The sequence below is a fragment of the Typopeltis vanoorti genome, chromosome 6 (genome assembly GCF_054136105.1).
Source record: "Typopeltis vanoorti isolate ZY-2024b chromosome 6, IOZ_Tvanoo_1.0, whole genome shotgun sequence".
Classification (NCBI taxonomy): domain Eukaryota; kingdom Metazoa; phylum Arthropoda; class Arachnida; order Uropygi; family Thelyphonidae; genus Typopeltis; species Typopeltis vanoorti.
The window spans coordinates 137,344,695-137,370,961 of record NC_143554.1 but is presented as its reverse complement, the minus strand read 5'-3'; the positions used below and the strand labels follow the sequence as shown (position 1 = coordinate 137,370,961).

Sequence of the window (26,267 nt, the reverse complement as noted above, 5' to 3'; positions counted from 1 at the left end):
AAGTTGTTGTACATTACTTTAGTCTTCTGTAAGTTCATCTTCAGTCCCACTTTCCTTTTGTATGCTAGCTCCCAAATCATGTTTTGTAATTCAGGTGAAGTATTGGCAAAAACAACAATGTCATCAGCAAAACACAGATGGGTAAGGCAGTCTCAATTGATTTTGACTCCTTACCTTCCAAATTCATCGCTAGAAAAACACTGTAGCGTTGCATTGAATGCAACACTACAGAGTGAAAAGTGGTATGCCACTTTCCCAATTTTGACAGGTTTTGTGTCATCAAAAAAGCCTGAATGCTAGTGATAATTCTAATTTAGTTGTCATCTAGAGAGCAATATTTCAGAGATTTAATGAGTACTGATGTTCTTATGGAATCAAATGCTTTCTCATAGTCAATGAATGCCAAGCAGAGTAGAAGTTTATTTGTTGGATCTCTATTAGTTCTTATAGTATTTAGATGTGATCTATGGGGCTGAAACCATTTCTTAAACCTTCTTGTTCATGTGGCAGAGCAAAGGATAACACTTTTTTCAGGCAGTCCACAAGGCATGATCAAAAAAAGACCAAACTTTTTAAATACCGCGCCAACAACACAGAGAGCGAGCTGCAGCTACTAAGTGCACCTAGCAGCAGGTTTTGACAACAAACTGACATTTTCCTTGTTCTGCTATGACCATTAGTCGAGTTACACCCATTGAAGTGAGCACATGCATCGGATTAGTGACAATGAAAGAGCTTGAAGAACATGTGTGAAATTTTGCTGCAAACTTTGTAAAAATTTTACAGAGACGTTTCATTTGCTTAACCAAGCATACAGGCAGGGCCGGCCATCTGGGGGGTGCAGTGGGTGCAATGCACCCGGGCCCCATGATTGAGTGGGCACAGTCGGTACACATTTGCAGAAATGTATTTATTTTTTTTCTTCTTCTAATTTTGCTTATAACTAAAGGGATTTCATCGACAGGATTTTAGGGCCCCTGGTAATAATAATATCTCTGTGTTTCGATTCAAACTTCAACTGAAGAAGAAAACTCCAAACAAGCTACACAACTTTTCAACGAAAATGTAGGAGCTGTGGGATTTGTCGAAAAAGACGCGTCTGATTATACAAACATTTTGGATACAGCAAATAATGAAGAAAACAATAATAATGATGGTGATCAAGTGAATATAAATGATCCAGGTTTGTGGCCAAATATTATAACTGATAAATTTAGATTATTTTGTGTTAAAACCGGACCTAAACATCATCATCAAGACGCATTCATTAAGAATGTTGACGGTAGATCATTTTCTACATCTTACTATTTAAAAAAAAAAAAAAATGCCAAATGGTGAAACTCAGCTTTGCAGCTGGTTAGTTTACTCAAAAGCTCAAGACTCAGTATTTTGCTTTTGTTGTGTATTATTTTCCAAAAGAAGAGGAAAAGATCAATCAACACGATTTATATGTGGTTTTAATAAATGGAGAAAACTGTCATCTGTAATTCGAGATCGTGAGCTTTCTGTTGGTCACTTTAATTCTTTTATTGCTTAGCAAGAATTACTAAAAAAGGCTTAATTTATGTTCAACTGTTGACAGAACAAATCAAATTAATATAAATAAAGAAACGGAACGTCTAAAATTACTATTCCAAAGAATTGGAGATGTAATTCTATTTTTAGCAAGTAACAATCTGTCATTTTGAGGAATTCCATGAAACAATAGGAACGCCAAATAATGGAAATTTTTTAAGTTTAATAGAATTATTAAGTAAATACGATCCTGTGCTAATGGATCATGTAAACAGAATTAAAAATACGAAAAAAAGAATTGTGCATCATTTGATGCATAGATTTCAAGAGGAAATTATTGCTGCATTAGGTAATGAAGTCCTTAATAAAATTAAAGACGATATAAAAGCATCCATATATTATAGTATCCAAATGGATTGTACTCCTGATATTTCTCACAAGGAACAAACTTCAATAATTATTATATATGTAAATTTTGTAGACAAGAAATTAATTATAAATTAGTCATTTATAGGATTTATTGAAGTAACTGGTGAAGGACTAGCAAATTTGCTTTTAAAAAGAATATGTGAGCTTGATTTAGATATTATGAATTGTAGAGGGCAAGCATACGATAATGGTAGCAATATGAAGGGAACATATAAAGGCATACACTCTAGAATAATTAGTTTAAACTCTCAAGCAATTTATGTACCTTGCTTATCACATTCTTTTAATTTGATAATTTGTGATGCTGCTTCCAGTAGTATATATTGTAAAAAATGTTTCGGAATATTGCAACGTTTATACTGTGTATTTTCTGCATCTACAAAAAGGTGGAAAATTATACAAAAACATTTAAATATTACGTTTAAACCATTATGCAATACTCGATGGGAAGTCAAAATAGATGCAATCAAAGCAGTGTATACACAGTTTGAACAAACTTATGCCTTAGAAGAATTTATTGGTGCAATTAACGATAACAGCAGTATCCGAAGCTAAAAGTCTACTAGATTCATTACAAGAAATGCCATTTATTTTAAGCTTATCAGTGTGGTTTACAATATTGTCAAAAATTAATAGTATCAACAAACTATTTCAAAGAAAAACAATTGTTCTCGACTCTGCTTTAAATTTAGTGAATAAAATTAAAAATGAAATTCAAAATTTAAGATCAAAATTTAACACATTTTAGACGACACAAAAATGATAGCACGAAACTTGAATATTTCCAAAGACTTCCCTGAAAAAAAGAATTTGAAAAATAAAAAGATTTTCTGAACTAGCAGAATCACTGTCACTCACTGTCATGTTTATATGTGTGTTGTGCTCTGATGATGACGAGTTGAAAATCAGCGAAATATTAGCGTTAATAAAACATCTTTGTTGATAAAAGTGTTTGTGGTGTTGTTAATACTGTGAAAAATAAGTCATGAATAACCACCAATGCCTAAGCTTATCTGTTAGATTGAACTAGCAGAAGATGAAGTTTTACTAAACACGGTAGAGGAATTTAGATGTCACATTTTCAGCGTCGTGATTGATACTGTTATTGTATAAATAGATGAGAGATTTTAAAAATATATCCAATGTTATTTCTTATTTTAAATTAATCACTGATATAAAAACATTAGAAAAAATTGAACTAGAAAACTGCTCTCAAGGGATTTTGTAAAATATTATAGTAAAGATGTAAACGAAGATTTAATCCAGGAAACTGATTTGTTACAAGAATTGATCTTGGACCAAAAAAAAAAAAAAAAATTTAAATAAAGTGCAAGACATATTGCAATATATATTAAATAATCGTTATAATGAACTATTTCCAAATGTGCTAACTGTATTGAAAATTTTCTTTACGTTACCAGTTACTATAGCAAGTGCAGAGTGTTCTTTTAGCAAATTAAAATTGATAAAGAATTATCTTCGGTCAAGTATGTGCAAAGAATGCTTAAATGCACTTGCTATATTAAGCATCGAAAAGGAAATTGCCAAAAATTGTAATTTTTCGGAAATGATTAATGACATAGCAAAAATAAAATCACATATTTAAATAAATACATATTAAGCAATATACATGTTAGTAAAACTAGGCCCCTAAATAGCAAACCTATTTTTTTTTATTACTTTAAACAATAATTAATTGTAAATAGTTTTTGTGCACTAGTTGGCGAGCTAGATTACTTTTATTTGTGTTAAATATTTATTTATTTTAATTATTTAATACTTTTTTTTGTGTTCAGTAAACATTATGTTAACCTGTTATATTTCAAATGTGTTTTTTTGTTTTCCTGTACCAAAGTAATTTGCAGGTAAGAAGTTTTACAATACACATTTATTTCGAATCCTTCAATTTTTACCTTCGAAAAATATTAGGGCCCCAAAAGGTTTCTTGCACTCGGGCCCCTTTATAGAGAAGGCCAGCCCTGCATATATGGGAGGACTGTATGAGCTGAACCTAGTACTATAAGTGGTTTAAGCATTTTAAAAAGGGCAGAACATCGGTCAGTGAAGATCCCGGACCTGGATGACCTTCCACATCAACAGATGATGATGAGATAGTTCGTGCTGTGATTCATGGAAATCGTCATTTAACTGTGAGGGAAGTTGCTGATGAAGTGGGCATTAGCATAGGATCTTGCCATCAAATTTTGACTGAAAAACTTCAGATGTGTTGCGTCAGTGCAAAATTCATGCCACGATTGTTGACTGATGATCAGTTATGGCAAAACATCAGACATCCATTGTGCCCCATCCAAACTATTCTCTGGACTTAGCCCCAGCAGACTTTTTCCTGTTTCCCAGACTTAAACTTCACTTATCATCTGGGGTGATTGCATTCCTGGATAATAAGAGAACTGTGTGCCATCACAGAAAGTGCATTCCAGGAAGCATTTCAACAATGGAAGAAATGTTGGGAACAGTGTATCACCAGTAGAGGGGCCTACTTTAAAGGGGACAGTGCTTAAAATGTAAAATAAGCAATAAAGTCTTTATAGCAAACGTTTGGTCTTTTTTTGAACATGCCATGCATATCCATATCTATACAAATATATAAAATAGTGATCTCTAAACCTTTTCTAGATTATCCAACAATCTGAATTAATTCTGCAGTTGGTCATCTGTCTTATTCTGCATTTGCAACTTTCTATAAAATTGTTAATGACAACTATTTGCTTTCTATCCATTGGTTTCATTTAGTTATTTTGAGCCAACACACACACATTGCTATAAATGGGGGTTGCGTTCTAGAGAATCACCATGTATATCAAAGGCACGTAAAACAGGAGACAGAGACAACTTGGGGTGATTGCATTCCCAGATGAGCAAGATTATCTTTCAAGATGAAATTAATTGAATATGCACATACATATTTACGCATAAGAGTAGTAAATGCAATATTCAATATATATATATAAAACAAATATATATTTTAAAAAGTTCTTTTATTTTCAAGATTAATGCATTGTAACTACACATCTTTAGCTATAATACTGAAGTTGAAGACTACTTTTCAATAATCTTTCAATCTAAACCTGATTTGCAGTTTTAAACTTCTGAGTGTAACTTCCTTCTGCTATCTTTGCTTTGAAGAGTTCATGAAATTCTTCAGCAACAAGGTGATCTGCAGATGCAAGGCCTGACAGTCATGCTGAGATTGCAAAATGCATAGTCATTCTTATAGCAGTCAAACCACACACAGATTGCAGAAAAAGGTGTCAGTTGCTTTTCACATTTCATCAGATCAAAAATTTTTCACCTTCTCATATGACAGCTCCAGACAAACACAGTTCTGCTGGTTCTGATGTGCAATCCATATACCCAGCATCCTTTCCATTTTCTCAATTGCATGAGACTGAGATTTCATTATTTTGGGCATGCTGAAATTCATAAATGATTCAGCACTCTCACAAATTATATTAGCATTTATCATGAATGGTTCTCACACAGAAATCACTAATCACTCAGTTCCAAGACCAATTGAATGTTAATGCTACATTCACTTTATCAAACTGATTCAGAACTCACAACTTCACTTCTAAAAATGGGATTTCCTAGGCCTTTTCTTTATTTGATCTTTATTAATATTCTTCTTTTCACTTTTAGTTTATTTTGTTTTTCTCTTGCCAGACATATTGCTCAAAGGGCACATAAGATATTTACAGATAAAGACAATACCGCATAGACTGATAAGGCAGTAGGAACACAAAATGGACACCGAGAATAGCAGATGGAGGTAGGAAGCAAGGTCAAAGCATCCACACCTTGGATAGAAAACAGTAATAGTCTTTAGGTATCATAAGGAAATCACGTATAACGAGGGATGTGGGTATGTGTGCATGTAGTAAATCCGATCATCAGCGTATCCCATTTGGAAATTAGTTTCATCCTTTATCCAAGCATAAGGAAACAAAGTTTCTCCATGAAGTAACTTGCAATGCATCTATTAGATATGTATATTGCTATGCATTATGTGAAGGGCCACTACCCAGACTGGTTTTGACCTTTATTGAGGTCTCATCAGTGGGAGCCAGATCCAGAAGTGATACCAAGGTTGAAATAATGCAGAAGTCATATTTCCATATACAAGTATGTAACTCTTGGTTTTTGCATTCTTTAAATTAATAATTAATTCATGCAATCACTTCATTATAGTTGTATATCATTACAACAGAGGATGATGATTTTAAGTAGCATGGTTCTACTTAGTCAGCAATCTTCTGGGGAGCAGGAAAGTGTCATCCCTGAGCATGTCAAATGACTGAGTGACAGTATTCATTCTAAATGGAGTAGCAATTAAATTGAAACACTAAGTTATGCTTCAGAGAACAATTTAAATAGCTTTAAATCAGAAAGTGAATACCATATGGAACATAATTCATATATCAGCAAGGTTTAGCAGAGAGATCTGAGAAAAAGGGATATCTTTGAACTATCTGCAATTCAGAATTATCTACAGCTGTCCTTACCACTGCTGGAAGTCTGCTATAAATATTTCTTATATTTAAAACGATGAACAGCAGAAAACTAACCTCAGAAACTACAGGTGTTAAGCAACCAATAGGAATGAAAATTCTGTCAATGATGGCAGATACGATGATCTCTCTAAAGGTTACTAAACTTTAGGGAGTTGAGCAAATAACTGTCATCGGTAAAGACCAAACAAAGCTATGTTTACAAAATCTCTTTTTTTTTTTTTTTTTTAATTGCTTTCTACTGATTTGTAACAATTCTGATATGGCTTAAATGTAGAAAGAACATTTAAGCTCAGTCAGCAGGAACATGTTAAACATCTATTTCTATAAAAATGAATAGAAACAGATATTTTGCATTCATGCTTAGAAGTATCTTGTGTTGCATGTTGCAAAATATAGCATATGCAGTGCAGTGTAAAGACCTTGAGGAGGAGATTATTATTATTCCTGACACCTCTAAGGAGTCCGAAGACTCATCGCAGGAGGATACCTACAACTGTCTCAACCACTACATCGAACTTCTACTACAAATCATCTCCATCAATGCCATCTATCACCCACCACAACTAGTATTTTTTGTCTGTAAATTGCGTGTGTTCTGAAGGGCCAATTTGTCTGTATGCGGGATGAAAAACGCGAGTTTCCGGGAGAAAAAACCCTGCTACCTCCATATGAGATCGGCTAACTCACCTTCAATTGAAACCATCCAGATAAAGATTCCTCCTGTCGCGACGAGAATCGAACTTAGGCCTATTCCAATCGAAGGGCGCAATGTACCATTGTTCTTCCAGTTGTGCTACGGAGGCAAGATATCCTACCTTTTAGAATTTAAGGCTTAGACACTGGTAAAATTGAGATTTACAATACACATTGTATACTTTATGAATGTGTAAATTTATAATGTACACTTTATGATGTTAAAAGGTAACAATTAATGATAACACCTTTTATAAACATGATAACAGCACTAGTTTATCTGAGCTTGGAAGACCACAAAATGCTATCAAATATTTTAATCACAAACTCTAAAATACTGCAGATTTGTAAAAATCAGTTAATCTATTACTATAATCTATTACTGCTTATGGTGGAGAGGACTCCATCATAAGTATTTTCATTTACAATAACAAATTCAATTAATATACAGTATGTTTAATTTACAATAAAAACTCCTGAAAAAATTATAAACCATTGCCAGCAAAGGTCGATCGATTGGTAGAGCCTCTGCTACTAATGGCTCGCAAAAAATTATGTTGGAGGTTTAATGGATTTTTTACAACACTCAGAAAGAATTAAATTAGAATTTAATACTCCTATATTTCGTCCTAGTCACTAGGACATCTACGGGGATTACAGAAACAATTAATGTAACATGCACACAAAAACTTACAATACTAAGCCCAACCAAGTGGGTGACACTAAAGTCCTATCTAGGTGGAGCGCCCTCTATGGGCGGTAGTAGGTGGCCTGGAATGTAAGGTGGGACCTCTGGTGATGAGTGTTTCCCAAATCTTCGGAAGCTTAATGCAACCGTATTTGTTAAGATTTGGTTGGTTTCTGAGAGCTGCTGCTGCTTCTAAGAAAAGTCTCTCTTTCTTGAATTTGCTGTGGTGGAGCATGGTGGTTTTCTTCCATGATACTCTGTGGGTGGTGTCCAAAACATGGTCAGCCAAGCCTGAATGGCCATAGTTGTGTTTAACGATGTACGACTTGTGTTCCTCCAGGCGGATGGATGCTGATCTGCCTGTCTGTCCAAAGTACGCAAGCTTACAGGAACAGGGTACTTTGTAAACTCCAGGCAGAGAGAGAGGGGGGAGCTGATCTTTCGTAGCACGGATAAGGGTAGCAAACTTGCTACCCTTATCCATTCTATGAATGTCCTAGTGACTAGGACGAAATATAGGAGTATTAAATTCTAATTTAATTCTTTCTGAGTGTTGTAAAAAATCCATTAAACCTCCAACATAATGTCCTCACAGCACTTAAGCCTCTACACAAGGCTCGCAAAAAAGTTAAGCAAGTTTGAGTGCGGTTAGTAGTTAGAAGGCGATCAATCATTCGATGCTGTTGGCACACTCTCCCTTGATGAGTCTTTGGACTCCTTGGAGGTGTCACATAATAATAATAATTTATTGAATGTGTATGACATCAATGGCACATGTAGAAGAGTCTAAAGAGTCTAGATCCCAGTGCCTCTGGAACAGGATATATACTGAATGCATACTCTTCCATCAACTGCAAATCATCTCCATCGGCTATTAGTTCCAAACTAATTGACTACTGTCATTTTCACAATCTTCATTGAAATTTTGTCTAGCTGGCACATACTGGTACCAATAATAGAAAAGCTAAACTTAATCCTCTCCTCATTAAGGAAATCAAACCCATTATGCAGTAAATTCTGCATTTACCACTGATATGTTTATTCCTTCACATTATTACAACAGCTCAGCCTTAAATAGTACCTCATTACAAAATTAAAATAATAGCAACTGAATAAAATTGTGTGCACATATAAGAGAAAACAAATTCCGAGTACAGTATTTGAAATTTATAAAAAATAATAAATTATTATTAAATATTTCTTTTTATACTTTGATATATATATCAAAAAAACTTAATCTTCAATGCATGTTAACCTGGATGTTAACTTCATTTCTAGTATACATACATGTATACTAGGTAATAGATGTTTGTCAGTGCCTAGTGAAATACTTACTGGAGGCTTGAAGTGACTTGCAGCTACTGTATGTTTGGTCTGGAATCCTTGCTACAACAAGGATTCCAGTTCCTGACTCCCTCTTCAAACATGTAGTGCAAATGGCTCCCCCCACTATCATGCGAATCACATTGCAAAGGGTCCAGAATCCGCTAGCTGATTGGGATGCCTCCAGATTTGTTATTAACTAGGGTATAGCAGTAAAGGGGTTCCACAGGCTGGTCACTAGTTAGTGCATGAGGCCAAACGGTTAATAACAAATCTGGAGGCTACACAATCAGCTAGCGCCAACTCCTGCTGTTAGTTACTTTGTGAGTTTGGGACTGGAGGGAGACCAAATACGGTTACAAGGGGAACTGTCATGGCCAAGAGACTGGGTTCCCTTAATTTTTTTGGATCAATCGCCCCTATTATCGGTTTCTTTCAGGCACATACAAAATGGACTACAACTCAAAGAAACATGATTTCACTGAAGATAATAAAATTTCTCTGGCAACAATAATTAAAAAAGGAAAAAAAAGAAACTTCACATTCTTACAAAAAAATAAAATAAAAATTGTGATTTAAGCAGCAACATAAACAATGTGCACCACCACCTACAGTCTTCTAAATCAGAATTTCTATTCCTAACAGAACTTCGGATAGCAACCTCAATTGCCTGAACTATATCTACTGCTCCCCAAACTCTGATAACTACTCTGACCTTTCTGACCCTCACTCTCTCTCTCTACAGATAGGATATTTTGACTGCAATAAATCTAATAGCAAGGTCATCCTTCTTGGGGACCTCAATGTCCACAATTCAAATTGGCTTCCCTTCTCCACTTGGATGGATAAAGCAGGCAGTGATACTAAGATATTTACCATTACTAATGACCTCTCACAAATCAATCTACCCTTCAATCGGCAAACAACACTTGATCTCTTCTTAACAAGTTCCCCTTCCAAATATACTGTAGACATCAGTTCTCCTATTGGTAACTCAAACCACAACCTTATAGAAGTGCCCTTCCAATGGAACCCTCACTCAACAGTTCATAGTCTCATGTCCTTTGGCACCACAAAGATGCTAAATGGGATGCTAATTTCGCTCTGTAATCCATTTTCAATGTTCAAAAAGTTGCCCCAAGTACACATAAGACTATTTCTATTGGCTCATTAAATTTTATTGTTTTTGCTCTAAGTACCTAAGTAAAGAGAAAAAAAAAACAAAAGTTAAGAGCAATCTTTTGGCTTTTTATGTTCAGTACAGGGTGTTTCAAAAAGAATGACCCGATTTCAAATAATTATATTTAATAATGAAAATGTGGTACAGTTATTCAAATTTTCAAATTACAATTTGAAAATTTTCAAATCAGGATATTCTTTTTGAAACACCCTGTATATTTATAATTTTCTGCAGGTTTTGTGTTGATTCTGAAATTAATACAATATCATCTGCATATTTGTGCTTGGGCAGTTATTGTTTAATTTATACATAAATGATATAGGAAATGGATTAAAGGGAGATATTCAATTGTTTGCTGATGATGCAAAGTTGGGTAGCACAATAAAAAAACCAAGCTGATGTTGAGAGTTTACAAGATGATTTAAATAAGCTGGCAAAATGGACAAAAGGTAATGGATGTCAGTTCAATGTGGAAAAGTGTAAAGTTATGCATTTTGAGATTAAAAGATTACCAGCTGTGTACTACAATGATGGAATGGTACTCCGAGAGATTGATGAGGCTAAGGACTTGGGGGTATTGGTGGATAGGGAAATGAAGTTCAGAGGGCACATTGCTAAGGTGTCCAAGATTACACATAGGATTACTTGGTTACCGAAGAACACACTAACATCCAGAAATAAAGAGATTCCCCTATATAAGGTACTGATACTTCAACATTTAGATTACTGTGCTCAAGCCTGGTCACCTGGATTCCTTGGAGATGAGAAGGTTGTGGAGAGGGTTCAGAGGAGAGTGATTAAGGTGGTGAGAGATGTAAAAAATGCTCCCTACATTGATAGATTGAGAGCTTGTGGATTACAGAGGTTGGTTGATAGGCAGAGAAGAGGGGATATGATAGAAACATTTAAATTACTAAATAGTTTTTATAAGATTGATGTTTCAGCTGTGTGATATTAATGGAAGAACAAGAGGTCATCCCTAGAAAGTAAGGAAAAGTGTGGTTAACAAGGGTGTGAGAACTAGATTTTTTGCCTAGAGGGTGGTGAATGAGTGGAATGCACTGCTGACTCAGTTGGGAGTTTTACATCTGTAAATGAATTCAAGAAGAGATATAAGATATTGTTTTGATAGTTTGGGTCTCCTGCAATGAGTCTACTGCCTCCATGGAGATACCTGTAATAATAATATCTCAAGTTGTTTAATTTTTCTCTTTTTATTATCATGCCTTTGGAATTAAAGTTAATTTTTTGAATCATCACCTGAAATGCTGCTGTAAAAATTTCAGAGGATATAGAATTTCCCTGTCTTATCTCTTTTTTGTATGGGGATTTTGTTGCTTTCTATTTGTTATCTTATAGTTGCTGTTCTATTTTTGTATATTTCTTTTAACAGTTCCACATATTCACTTCGTATGGATTCATTTTCTAGAGTTTCTATTATTGCAGAAGTTTTGATGCTATCAAAGGCTTTTTAATAACTATAAATGTTAAACAGAGGTTTTTGATATTTTTCTGGGTTCCCCCCCCCCCAATGATTTGTCTCAGTGCACATATATGGTCGATTGTACTATATCCTTTTTGGAATCCAGCCTGCTCTACTTGTTTTAATTACAGAATAGGTATTATTCTGTTAGTTATTGTTTTTGTAAGTATTTTATACAGAACAGATAAGCTAATTGGTCTATAATTTTTGGCTTCTTCTTTATCTCCTTTTTTTCTAAATTAATGTTAATATTGCATTAATCCCAATTGTAGGTATTTTCCATGGGATGCTTAAGGGTCAAAACTGTATAACTGAGAGGAGACCTCCACATAGCCTTTAAAGGAATGTGGAGAACCGACCAGAGCTTCTGACCTAATGTCCAATCCTCACCTTCTCATGGTGCACCCTGTTGGATATCTACTTGGATACTGAACGAACGAGGATGGGCTGGCAATTTGGGATTTAGCTGACCAAATTGTATTCTTATTGGTTAAACCAAAAAAAAAAAAAAATGTACAACATGACAAAATTTCATGCCGGCTGGGGCATCGTCCGGTTAAACAAGGCCCCCCGTTGTTTTCACCAGGGAACCAGAGCGAACGGCGAAAAGTCAGCTACTGGAACAAATCTGAAAACAAAACCCAACTCAACATCACCAGAGTTAAAGATCGGTACTATCAACGTAAGAAGCCTGAATGGCAAAGAAATGGAGCTGGCTGAGGAATTAGATAAGTACCAGATCGACATAATAGGGGTGACTGAAACAAAAAAGACAAAAACTGGAGATATTTATAGTTCTGAGATCTTTCTGAGCAATAAATACAAAATGTTATATTCAGGCAATGACAATCAAGGAAAAGAAGGAGTAGCCATAGTATTCAACACAAAATATGAGGCTAATTTTCTTGAATGGCAGTCAGTCTCAAGTAGAGTAATGTGGGCAAATATGAGAATGGAGAACTGGACAATGAGACTTATTTGTGCCTATTGTCCCACAGAAGGTTCTACGGTAGAAGTGGAGGAATTTTTTTGAGGCTCTAGAGAAAGCTACTGACACAATGAAAAAGGAAAAGTTGGTCCTTGTTGGGGATCTAAATAGCAGAGTAGGAAGTGATTGTCAGACATATAAAAATGTTTTGGGAAAATTTGGAGAAAAGAGCAAAGCTAATAATAATGGCAAATATCTGTTGGATTTCTGCTCAGGACATGGATTGGTTATTACTAACACCATGTTCCAACATAAAAATGTGCACAAATTCACATGGAGAGAAGAAGCTAGGAATAAGAAAAGTCTCACTGACTATGTTATTGTTGATAGTGATGTTTTCTCCCTGGTGCAGGACACCAGAGTGTACAGAGGATTTGAAATTGGAAGTGATCACTATTTAGTCTTGAGCAGGATAAAATTGAATTTCATACTGAAAAGAATAACATGTAAGAAAGTTTTAAAGCAAATAAAAGTTGAGCAGCTCTCAGATGTGAACTGTAGACTAAAATACACAAAGATTATTGAAGAAAAAAATGAAAGAGTTTGAGAACAGGAATCAAATCTTGGAGATTCAGTGGCAAACTCTGAAGAAAACATTGATTGATTCTGCCAGAGAGGCATGTGGCAAGGTTGTCTGCAAGGATAAAAAAAACCAGAACTCCCTGGTGGACACAGGAAGTTAAAGAGGCAGTGAAGGAAAAGAAGAAAGCATATCAAACGTTCCTGTCAAATAAGTTGGCTTGTGCTGTTAGAGAATATAGAGACAAATGTAAGAATGCTAAACACTGTATAAAACTAGCTAAACAAAAGTCACGGGAGGACTTTGGCAAGAATATAGAAAATAAATATCAAGAAGGTGACAAAATATTCTCGAGGTTGTTGAAGACGCCTTAGGAATGGAGGAAAGAGTGCTGTAAAAGGAGTTAGAGATGATAAAGGTAACATGAAAAAGGGAGAGAAAGATACCCTTGAAGTATGGAGTAATTACTTTGAAAAACTGCTAAATGAAACAAGCAGTGATGACAGCACAGTGGTAAAAAGCACTGCCCAGGCATGCAGTCAGGAATACATATCCATACTTGAAGTAGAAAAAGCCATCAAAGGCTTGAAATGTGGAAAGGCAGCAGGAGTAGATGATATTCGACCAGAAATGCTGAAGTATGGTGGTATAAGAGTCTTACAGTGGCTGCATTATATAGTTCAGAAAGCATGGACAGAGGGACGAATTCCCAATGATTGGAGTAGAGCTCCATAGTACCCATATATAAAAAGGGAAATAAAACTGAAATGCGAGAATTACAGAGGTACTTCCCTACTGAGTGTTCCTGGCAAGATCTATGCAAGTATACTTGAGAAGCGGTTGAGAAGAATTGTGGAAGAAAAGCTTCGTGAAGAACAAGCTGGATTCAGACCAAATAGAGGCTGTCAGGATCAGATCTTCACTTTACGACAAATAGTGGAGAAAGCATGAGAATATAACAAAGATCTGTATTTAAATTTTGTCGATTTGGAAAAGGCATATGACAAGATGCCAAGAGAGAAGCTATTCAATACACTACAGTTATATGGTGTGAATTGAGCATCATATCAAGCAATACTTAGTCTTTATTTGAGTTGTAAGTCAGCAGTTAGAATTGAAGGAAGTACAGGAAGATGGTTTAATGTTAAATCTGGTGTGAGACAAGGATGTACATTATCCCCTCTGTTATTTATTAACTATATGGATCACATTATGAAGGAAAGTGGTATTAAACATGATATCAAAATTGGAGATGTTAATGTCAGCTCTTTGCTTTATGTGGATGATGTTATACTTCTAAATAAATCCGCTACAAGTCTGCAAGATTCTCTGAATAAATTGAATAACTGTTGTAATAGATATGGTATGAAGGTCAGCAATAAAAAGACAAAGGCAATAGGCAGAATCATTGAAAATGTCAACTGTGTTGTGAATGGAGAACCTGTGGAACAAGTAAAACATTTCAGCTACTTAGGCACGATTTTTACTGAAGATGGTAAATTAAATATAGAAATAGACAACAAAATCAGCAAAGCTGGTATGTTGGGAAGTCAATTGAATAAATTCATATGGAATAAGAGAAAAATTAGTAGGAACACTAAATTAGCTGTATACAAGCGTGTTCAAACCAGTTTTAACTTATGGATCTGAGAGCTGGGTCAGAAGTAAAACACTTGACCAAAGACTAGAGACCACAGATACGAGAGTCCTGAGAAAGATTAGAGGCATGAACAGATAGCATCAATGGCAATATCATATTAAAAACGAGGATATTAGGAAAGAACTTGACATTGTCAGCATCCAGAAATGCGTTAGAAGAGCTAATCTTAGGTGGTATGGTCACCTAAACGGAATGGGCGAAAAAAGATTAGCAAAACAAGTGTTCTCAGCCAAGTTGGCAGCAAAACAACCCAGAGGAAGACCAAGATATAGGTTGATTGATACGGTACAAAGTGCCTTAGACGATAGAAATATAAGATCTGATAATATTGGAGTCTTGACAAGTAACAGACTGATTTGGAAGAAAATTGTAGATAGGAAGTTAGTAATGATGTAATTTTTTTCATGTAGTCCTATCATATCCTGTACACCCCTTGAGGGTACATGACAGGAATTTGATGATGATGATGAGGTATTTTCCCTTTATCAATACATAAGTCAATAAGGTTTGTCAGATGTTTTATATAATGAAATATATGTATATTTGCCAGCATAGGTTGGTCGATTGGTAGAGCCTCTGCTACTAATGGCTCGCAAAAAGTTAAGCAAGTTTGAGCGCTGTTAGTAGTTGGAAGGAGTTCAATCATTCGATGCTCTTGGTACACTCTCCCTCGATGAGTCTTTGGACTCCCTGGAGGTGTCACATAATAATAATAATTATATATATATATATATATTATAATGAATTATATTCTGGAATGGTGCCTGGTGAGGTAAAAGAATGCACAGCTTAAGACAAAACACAATCAGTATATTTTACTAAGTAGGGTGCCTTTAGAGCAGCAGTGCTGAAATCATATGATTCAAAATGCTCCAAGCAAAAATTGCATGTGGAGAACATCAGAAGAAATGCCTTCTAATATTTTGTCCTTTCAAGTGAATAGCAAGAGATCTGCGAGGTTGAGGGGGGGGGGGGGTAAGAAAGAAGATTTTGAAAAACAGAGAAATATGTCAAAACCGACCATATTATCGGAACTACTTAGAATTAAATGTTGAACAGAGAATTCAAATTGGATGAATTGTTTAATGTCTAAAATTCACCAACTTCTTTACAAAAATCTCATCTACTTAGAAATTGATCAATCTGAGTTCACATACAGCATGATCAAGGGCTTGTGCAGTGGGCTGTCAAAGCAGTGGCAGCTTGTACATAAGCACTGCAGCAGACCCACCCCAATGAAAAAATTAAATTTTGTGTTTATAAATAACAACAATGCTTACATTATATAAATGCAATACAACATGTTAAAAGTTACAGCTTATGTTTTGACATTGATTGAATAGTTAATAATTGGAATTGTTCCATTAACGATTTAGATTACGAAAGAAATTAGATTACGCCGGCAAAGGTTGGTCGATTGGTAGAGTCTCTGCTACTAATGGCTCAGTTAAGTAAGTTTGAGCGCGGTTAGTAGTTGGAAGGGACCCAATTGTTCGATGTTGTTGGCACACATCTCCCTCGCTGAGTCTTTGGACTCCCTGGAGGTGTCAAATAATAATAATAAAAAAAAAAAAATAATAAATAAATAAATGTACTGCGATCTTACACAGTGTCGGAATTATCATATTCGATCAGTTGAGGCTAGACTCGCCGATATTCGTTTGCACGTAACAAGTGAATCTGACACTGCTCAACGAGCAGCGTCGCTACAGATAAATTGTATGCTTGCGCACGTTATTTCTGTGAGAGACAAAACTTTTATTATTGGTGTGGTCATGGTGAGGGTGAAATATCTTTAGTAAATCTTATTTTATTCTGTTAAAATAACAATTATTTATTTATTATAAGGATTTTATTTTCAAATAATATTTTTAATAAAGCAAATTTTTTTAATATGTAAAATTTACTTAATGTGGTTACTGATTAGGAAAAAATGAATTATTTTTCTTATTTTGTATATGCAGCACCCCGACTTAAAATTTTCACCAGCCACCACTGCTGTCAAGTGACTAAAAAAAAAGTTAATATTTTGACAAAAATTATGCAAATGCTCCTGTAGATGGCACTTACAATCAGCACTTCAAAAGTACAAAATGACACTGAGCCTATGTAGCTCAGCTGGTAATGAAGATATACTTTGGTTGGCAAGACAGGATTCAAATCCCATTTATAGGTGTGAAGCACCTATACAAGGTCTTTGACAAAAGGCAGCCAAGCTGTCTGATACAGGTGGCAGGGTTTCCTCCCCCGAAACTTAGGTTCTTTCATAAAATCCAAACAATACAGTAATTATCATCCTGAATACACTGACCTCATAGCCTTAGTTGTTTTGGTTGCAATTCCAAACCTAGTCCAATCCAACTGCATCAACTTATATACAGTATACATGAAATGTGGTTCAGTAAAATGGTGAAAAGTAAGAAAAAAAAAAAAAAAGGCTGCTTCAGTTACCATTATTCAACTATTTACTTTGAGTAAGAACTTTAAAAAATGTTTTCTATCATAGAACAGTAAGTGGAACAGTTTGTCTGTTGAGGTTGTAAGTGCATCCAGTATGAATAAATTTAAGAGAAAGTATGGCAGCTGGGGCAGGTGATGTATGTCCCTGGAGGTCTCAGATGATGATGATGATAATAACAGATGATACACAAGCAATAAGAAAATAGGCACAAAGAAGACAGTAAGTGAATGCACGGCCAAATTGTTAAGAAAAACTGCATTGCTTGAAGATTTGTTACATTATATATCTCAAATGCTGTTCATCTAAACCTTCCTAATAATTCTGATGTCCTCTGGACAGCAATTCAGCTGATAAATGATCCCTCCTTCCCTTATAAACCTACTTCAACCATTACCTCACACATGCTCTTTCAGCTGTCTTTTCTACAGATAGTGTTATGGATACTGGTCCAATGCATTACCATCCATCATTCCTCTGCCTTTTGTTGGACATGCAAACACATGGGCTGCAGCTGCCCAACATACAACAAATCGGCAGTGAAAACACATGCAATTTACAGATGAAAATACTATTGGTGGTGGAGATGAGTAATGGATAACATTGTGTCGATGGTAGTTGTGTAGTTGGAGGATTAAGGAGGGGGGAGACAGTGAGTCGTGCAGCGTTACCTCCCATGATGAGTCCTTGGAGGTGTAATAATAATAATTCTTTCCAATCCAGCTGCAAACATACCTAATCTGCTTCTTCTCTTCCTCTTTTATTCCATTTATCTGTTCTCTGGAACAGCTGTCCTCAAAGTGTTCTCTTACTATAACTACCAACTCTTCAAGAAAAATATCAGATTTCCTTTTTCCAATTACCTCTGCAATCCCACATATGATAGTGATGTCCAAAAGTTATTTCTTGTGGGAAAAAGATTTATATATTTCAACTGGTTATAGACATGCAATAAAAATGGCATATGGATGGTGGCACTAATGATCTCATCATTACTACACAGGTTCACTGTGCAATACACATCAAAGACCACAATTCACTAAAGATTTTGCATGTCTGGTAGATACACCAGCATTATCCACTACATGCATCCATCCTCTGACTAAACAATCACAGGATAATTTGGTTTTTAAATGTGTCTGCTTCAAACAACTGCAGCAGATTTATGACAACTCAAAAAACAACCTGAACTAGTTAATCACAAAAGTGACCTGCTCCTTCCAAGCAATGTGAAGTTTCACATAATGCCAGTGTCAAGTTCCATAGCTTTAAATGAAATTCTATTCCACCTTCTGTACTCCCCAGACATCATTATCAGCTTTTCTGTTTTGTATTGTTGGATAACCATGTACACAATGGCAATTTCAAGACCAAGAGACATTGGAAACTAAGTCAGTTTCCCCCCCCCCCTCACTTCCAAGAATTTGATGTATTACAGAAGCAGTATTTATAATAAATATTTTAATTTTATACTTAAAAGAAACTTTTGGTCATGTTGTGTAATCCTTTATTACTACATCATTATTCTTATTACAATAAACCACTGTTCTCACAATTTTTGCAATATGATCCTTATCTGCCATAATCCCCAGGTCATTTATCTTCACCTCTTTCAAAACAATACCAACTGAATTTAGAGCATCCCCACCAACTGCCTTCCAAATCTCAAACTTTATAACACAGATGACTTGAAGAGAATGACAATAAGGTTCACATCTGAAAGCTCTTCATCACCTCCCAGAAAAAACAGCATCTGCATTCAACACACAAGTTAAATAATAATGGCTCTAAAAAAAAAACCAGATCCTTGTAGCACATCACTAGCGACCTTCTTACTCCCCCCCCCCCCCGCCATACACATTTCTTTCTGCATATGAACATTATAGCATATTAGTACTATGGGTAGGCTAAAGTTAGATAATCCACACTACTCCAAAGAAAAAACATGCGGCTTTTATTTTTCCCAAGCCACCTTTTCCTCCCCACAAGCCAATATAGTAAACAGTTATCTAACACTGGGCAATGAAATTTATTATTATTGTGGGTATCTCTATTGAGTCAAAAGACTCATCATGAGAAACCCACACTAACTGCTATTCACACAACACCTACCATACCTTGCCTTAAACTCATACACTATCAGGACATTCAACTGCTTTTGGCAATCCATTCCAATCATTCACCACTCTCCAAGCAAAAAAATCTAGCTTGCACACCCTTACTAACCACATTCCTACACAACTTCCAGTCATCTCTCTGTAATGTAATGAAAGTTTTCTTGTGTATCAATCTTATAGAACTGGTTTAATAATTTATGTTTATCATGTCCCCTCTTTTCTGCCTATCAACTAGATTTTGTAACCAACACACCTTCAGCCTATTCTCCAAGGGAATATTCCACAGACCTGTGAAACTATTCTACTACCTAAAAAAATTGATAATGCCTATCAGACAGCCAACTTCATATCTATCTCATTAATTTATTATCCACTCCATTTGTTCCAATTTGAATATAACTTGCCATGTGGAAATATTTCAAAGACCTTTGCATAATCTAGATATACTAATGTATGTGGATCCCCCTTCGCACAAGAGATTTTTCCCTTTTATTATTATGTGACAACTCCTGGGAGTCCAAAGACTCATCAAGGGTGGGTACCTACTCTACAGCTATCTGTCTCTGCCAACTATAACTAACCACAATGCCATCTACTGCCCACCATCCCCACTAGTATTTCCATAGACAATCACAAATATACATGCCCATGGTGGGATTCGAACCTGCAGCCTTTTGGCTGGAGAGTGGATGTGATAACCACTCGGTCAACAATCCTTCCCATCCACAACCCTACTCTGACCATTAAAGAATCCTGCCATTATGAACTTAATCCTGGATCTTGTTGATAATGCACTGAGTAAATCCTTAAACACCACTCCAAGAGATGAAGATTTTTATTATTATGTGACACCTCCAGGGAGTCCAAAGACTCATCAAGGGAGAGTGTGCCAACAGCATCTAATGATTGACCCCTTCCAACTACTAACAGTATTCAAACTTGCTCAACATTTTGTGAGCCATTTGTTTTGTACTTGTCATTATTTCCTTGGTACAGGCTCTGTATTAACAAAAGAACTGACATTTTAACAGTGTTATTATAAATGAGTTATATACTGATGGTTTTGAAGTTCTAAAAAATAGTCAAATGAAAAGAAGCGACTGCATGATTTCAATTTTAAAGTGTACAACAGTGTTGAATTCTTTTCTTCATGGAACTTTATCCCCCATTTGATTTCATTTAAAATCTTTGAACTAATAAGGGTAAGCCTCTGCATAAACACAATTTATTTGATGTGCTAAAAATAATAGCCTCTACCAAGCAAATATAATCATGATACTGTTGTTTTTTAATTAAAAAAAATCATGAATACAGATTTAATTCAATCAATCATTCAATTCCCAGACCTCAAGTTATGGACAGTAAACATCGTGGAGGAAAGTTTAAAATATTTCTAAAAACTAAGCAAGAAAATTACAATTATGGATGTATAAATTGAAGTACAATCTGTACTAGTTCCCATTTTAATGATAATCAAATTAAAGTTTCTCTACGCTTAATGGTGCAACTTATTTTTTAAATATTTCATTGGTGGGTGCCTTAATTTCTAGAAACACGGAAAAATCTAATATCCACTTTACTTATATAACTGAGAAAAGAAATTGAGGAGAGTGGAAAGATTTTGATTTCTAGTAACCATAAAACTTGCCAAGGTGAATAAAAACTACACACGTAAATGGCGACGTCTTAATTTTTCACTGCTAGTTTAAAATAACAGCTGTTACTCATGTCAATCAAGTTGCTAGTAAACAAGACAATGAACCAGAAATCCCCCACAATATTTAGAACTGTGTTTACGGCCAAGGTTAACAGAACAAACTCCTATGACCTTTCCAAATCATTACTGCATACAAAGCAGAACGAACTTGCATGGCTGGTTGTCCTGCAAATATAATTCCGTCACATAAAACTATTGTCACAACTACAAATTCAGAACGACAAATTTCTGTAACTAGTTCAACGAAAAATAATATGTAATTATTAATAGCAAAAGGTTATGTAATAATGTGCATTGCTGCGGAATAAGAAACGAAGCAAATATACTTACAACGATTTTTGGGCTAGTCCAGTAATCTGGATGAACTTCGGTTTCACCCATCGATATATTTAGAGAAAATATATTCGATAAAATGCTCTCACTACTTCCAAGGCCCGAACGCTACTTCTATTGCACGATCAGAAACTCTACAACATTCAACTGCTATTGCTCCAGTGAAAACGATGACGTCTCCAGACCCTTCCCCCCCTTCGCTTTGGCAGAACAGAAGTTTGTAGCAAACAACCAACGGCTTCGAAGTATTTTCTTCTTTTGATACTAGAGGGAAGTCAAATCGCATGTGCTTAGTCTGAGATTATTAGATTATTTTTTATAAATATGAGATTATTCATACAATAACACGCTAATGACAACGGAATGTACATTGTAATCTTAGGAACCATGTTCCGTAGTAATAAAAATCAACTGTTAAACATGCAGTACTCAGATTTAAAATGAAAACTTAATAGCAAAAATTAGAAGATACTTTTCTATATTAAAACAAGAATATAAATTTCAAATTGAAATTCATAAAAAAAAATGAAAATATATATTATTACTATTACTGTTCCATCACACTTCCAAGGACTCATCGAGGAAAGGTATTCTACTCTACTGACACACAATTCACCATTCCCACTGTTTACTGAATCCATCAGCTAGGCAATGTCATCTACCACTCACAACTAATAGTATTTTTTACTTTAAATCGCGTGTGTTCTACTGATAATTTTCCTGTATGCTGGATGAAAAATCTCAGTTTCTAGGAGAAAACTCATGCTAATTCCGTATGACATCGACTAACTCACCTTCAATTTCCTAATCTAACTCGTATTATTCTGTGAAATTGTCGGTGTGTTATGGTTCGATTTTCCTATTGCAGGGTTTTAACCAAGTAACTCAGAAAATTCGAGTTTGGAGGAGAGAGAATATAGCTTTAAAAAAACAACCAATTCGGGAAACGCCTGAAAAAGGAATAGAAAAAAGTTCCTCTAGTCAGAAACTACAATATAACCTATAAGGTCTTTCATATCACGATTAGCTCGTGGATATCAAGAATCCACTGGTTTTATTCTTATTATTTTATTTTCAGATACAGAACAAAATTAATTTTATACCTGTTCAGAGGTTCGCTTAAAAGTCCTAGGACGTCAGTAATATCCAAATAAATCATATGAATATATTTTGCTTATAATGTTATTCACTTCAGTTTTCAAAAATCTGATTTATAATTTTTATTTTTATTTATTTATTTATTTTTGCATAAGATACGTTGACTTATTTAGTTTACAAAACTGAATCTAAGGATGATAATAGTTTTCTGAAAAATTATTTTACACATATATAGAATGAAAGGTCTGTGAAACCCAGTGGAACGGGTGAAATTATCAACATAAACTCTTCCAGGAAGGTAGAAATTATTGTGCACTGGATGCCACTCTATATCCTAAATAGATTAGTCGCTTTGCATTTTGAAAAATATAGTAAAATCCAATTTTTAGGCAATATCACTACGATTAAAAATAAAGATTGGACACGTGTTCTGAGAAAGGAAAAAAAGAAAGTCATTTTAGAAAATAAACGAAGGGGTAAAAATCGAAGAAATTCCATATATCCACATAACGAAAATAATAGAAATTGTGACGATCTCCATAACACCACTTTTATGTTTCCGATATAAGAAAATCAGTCACCTGAGAAGACAATGTGCAGAAGCAAAATGTGGAAATTGCCTCCTCATCAGACATAGCATCGATAATTGAACTGGAAATACATATGCCTCTGTATTAAGGAGAAAAGTGAAAGCTTATAAAATAGATGAAGTAGAAGAACTGGGAGATGATGTGCAAGAAAAGAAATCAGAAACATCACAAACAAAATGATTCAAGATGAGAAGTCATGCCACAGAAAGGTAATCATATAAATTCAGCTCCTTTCACAGAATGTACTGGGGAAAATGATGGGAAAATCGAAGTGCCCATCATAAAAAGTGTCCCGAGAAGACAATAAAATACTGAAACAACAAGGAAAAAATCAAGAAAGTGTTAGAAAACAAAATACTAAAAAATGTTTGGAAACAGAATCCGGAGAAGAAATTGTAAAAATAGAAATAAAGAGGAAAGCTTTAAAAAAGGAAATAAAAAAAAGTATAAATAAGAGAGAGAGAGAGAAAGACCAGCTGAAAGAAGGAAAGACCAGTGAAACCAGAACAACCAAACGCCTAATCTTTGAAGAGAAGAAGAATAAAAGTATAAATACACTAGAAACAGAACCTGGAAAGGAAATTGAAATAAATCGAATTAAGAAATATGAAGAAACAAAGGACATAACTGCAGCTAATGCTAACTTTAAATAACGAAGAGGAACATCGCCAGTGATAGTGAGTATCATTTTTAATCCAAACCAGAGAAGGATAAAAACAGAAGTCACTCCAAATATCACAAGAGCAAGAAATAAAAAAGTAGTAAAAAATCTAAAAAACGGAAAACAGTAAAGGAAATATGTTTTGGGGAAAACTTTAGGAGCTGGTTGAAAGTTTTTTAAGAGAATGCAGAAAGCCGTGTAATAATAAATTTCAAAAAATCTCCGCACCTTTCAAAATCAATTGTTCTGTATGACAAGGTGATCCTATACCCCTCATAGTATTTGCACTTGAACCACTAAGTAGAGCAATAAACACAAATAAATCAATTCACGGAACCAATAGTCGTGGAGAGAGAGAGAGAGTGAAGCAAAATTGCTAGCTTATGCAGATGGTATAACTCTCATCCTAGTTCCATGGAAGAAATAATAAGAACACTGGATTCCTTCGGAAAGGCTTAAGGCTAACAGTCCTTAAATTAAACCTGACAAAATCTTATTGTATAATAATTGGCAGCTGGAAAAAAGGAACCTAAAATACCGGCAGGAATATTGAGAAAAAAATTACCAAATTCAAAATATCAAACTTGGAGGCTCGGATACTACTGTAGATCAGTGGAAGAATTGTATGAAGGAATATATTAATAAATAAATAACAATAAGCAATATACGAAGAAGACAGCTTTCTGTGAGAGCAAGAGCCAGCATTTGTAATATGTACTTAGCCTCTGGACTGTGGTACAAAATACACAACATCCCATACACAGACAATAGGCAAATAAAATTCATAGGCTCTTTGCGACATACATATGGGGTTCACAATAAGAACCAATGGGCCATACAACACTCTTCCACAAAATAGAACTGGAGGTCTAGGTCTAGTCAATATACCTCTGAAAATATTAATAACAGGAGCCATAATAGCAGTAAAAGCACATAATAAGGCATAATATGAATATGCAATGGCCCTTCTACAGAGTCATCGATTAAACAAAGACCACCTAGAATGTTCATTGAAATGGATGAGGGATGCCGGTTTGTATAAGAAAATTACAGCATGGAGAAGTTACTAAATACCAAATCACGAACAATATCTGCAAAGTTTTCTAGATCCACTTTCCCTATACCCCAGCACCGGGAATAAAGAAGAGAAGAGGTCATTCTAAGTCCAGTTCTACACAATGCATTCCAACTTCCAATAAGTCCATTCTACAAAACGTTTTTCTTCAAAGTGCATCATGCATGTTTACCGACTGAAATGTGGATTGTGGCAAAAAGGCATACCGTTGGATGACCATGCAACCTGTCACTTTTGTAAAGAACCAGAAACACTTTACCACATGATGATTTATTATTAAAAAAGTGGAAGAAATCTGGAGTGTTGTGAAACAATGGGTGCCAGAGATTTTAATAATAAATGAAAATTGACTAGTTTGACTAAATGAGAAGAAGCTAACTAGGGTGCAAATAATTATAATTGTTATAACTATGTATTCTATTTGGACAAACAGGTGTAACTATATGTATGAAAGAAAAGGAAGTGAAAATATCTTGACAAAGTTCCATCAATACCTTCAAGACGCAATGAGGAACTCTATCCCTTTGTCAAAGATCAACTTAGAAGTAGAGTCCTTATGATTTTAATTCCCATCAAACCGACCAAGTTAATCTTCTAGATAGCTGAACAGGAGGAACTTTTATATATATATATATATATATATATATATATATATATATGTCTTATTAAAATAGTGTCAATAGAAGTGGAGTTTGCATCCTCTTCACTAAGCAGCCCGAATATATACTTAAGTTTAAGTCTAGTTACCAACTAGACTAGAAGAACTTGTTCTAAGCCTTTCTTCGACAGGTTCCCGAGTTATTCGATCACTGCATGGGCAAGCGGGTTTTTTCTCCTGGAAACTAGGATTATTTGTTCCATAAACTCAAGAATATATGCTCGGTTGCACTTAAAATTAGTCATAGTTTTGAGCCAGCTAACTCTTATTGGCTATCGGTGGAGACCAATCAGCCTCATAAACGTTGCTGGCAAGGTACTAGAAAAACTTCTAATAAACCGAATAATGCACTACGTCTACTCAAGAAACTTATTAAGCAGTAATCAATACGCATTCAGACCACAGTCCAACCAGTTATGGAGGTGAAAGAGTTCGCAGAACACAATCTACAGCAAAAAAAAAAAAAAAAAAAAAAAAAAAAAGACGTACTACTGATCGTTCTCGATGTACAAGGAGCCTGCTATGCTGCGTGGTGACCAGCTATAATCA

The 26,267-nt window shown here is 35.0% G+C and overlaps 1 protein-coding gene across 1 annotated transcript in view; it reads right to left on the bottom strand.

Annotated features, from left to right (window-relative positions):
* Positions 1 to 21,817, bottom strand: part of LOC150105980 (lysoplasmalogenase TMEM86A-like) — a 55,215-nt gene extending 33,398 nt beyond the window's left edge. Inside the window, exon 1 of the mRNA XM_090393736.1 lies at positions 21,634 to 21,817. Within this exon, the coding sequence (XP_090249862.1) occupies positions 21,634 to 21,684 (51 nt within the window). The 5' untranslated portion in view covers positions 21,685 to 21,817. The remainder of the gene's footprint in view (positions 1 to 21,633) is intronic.
* Positions 21,818 to 26,267: the final 4,450 nt, after the last annotated feature.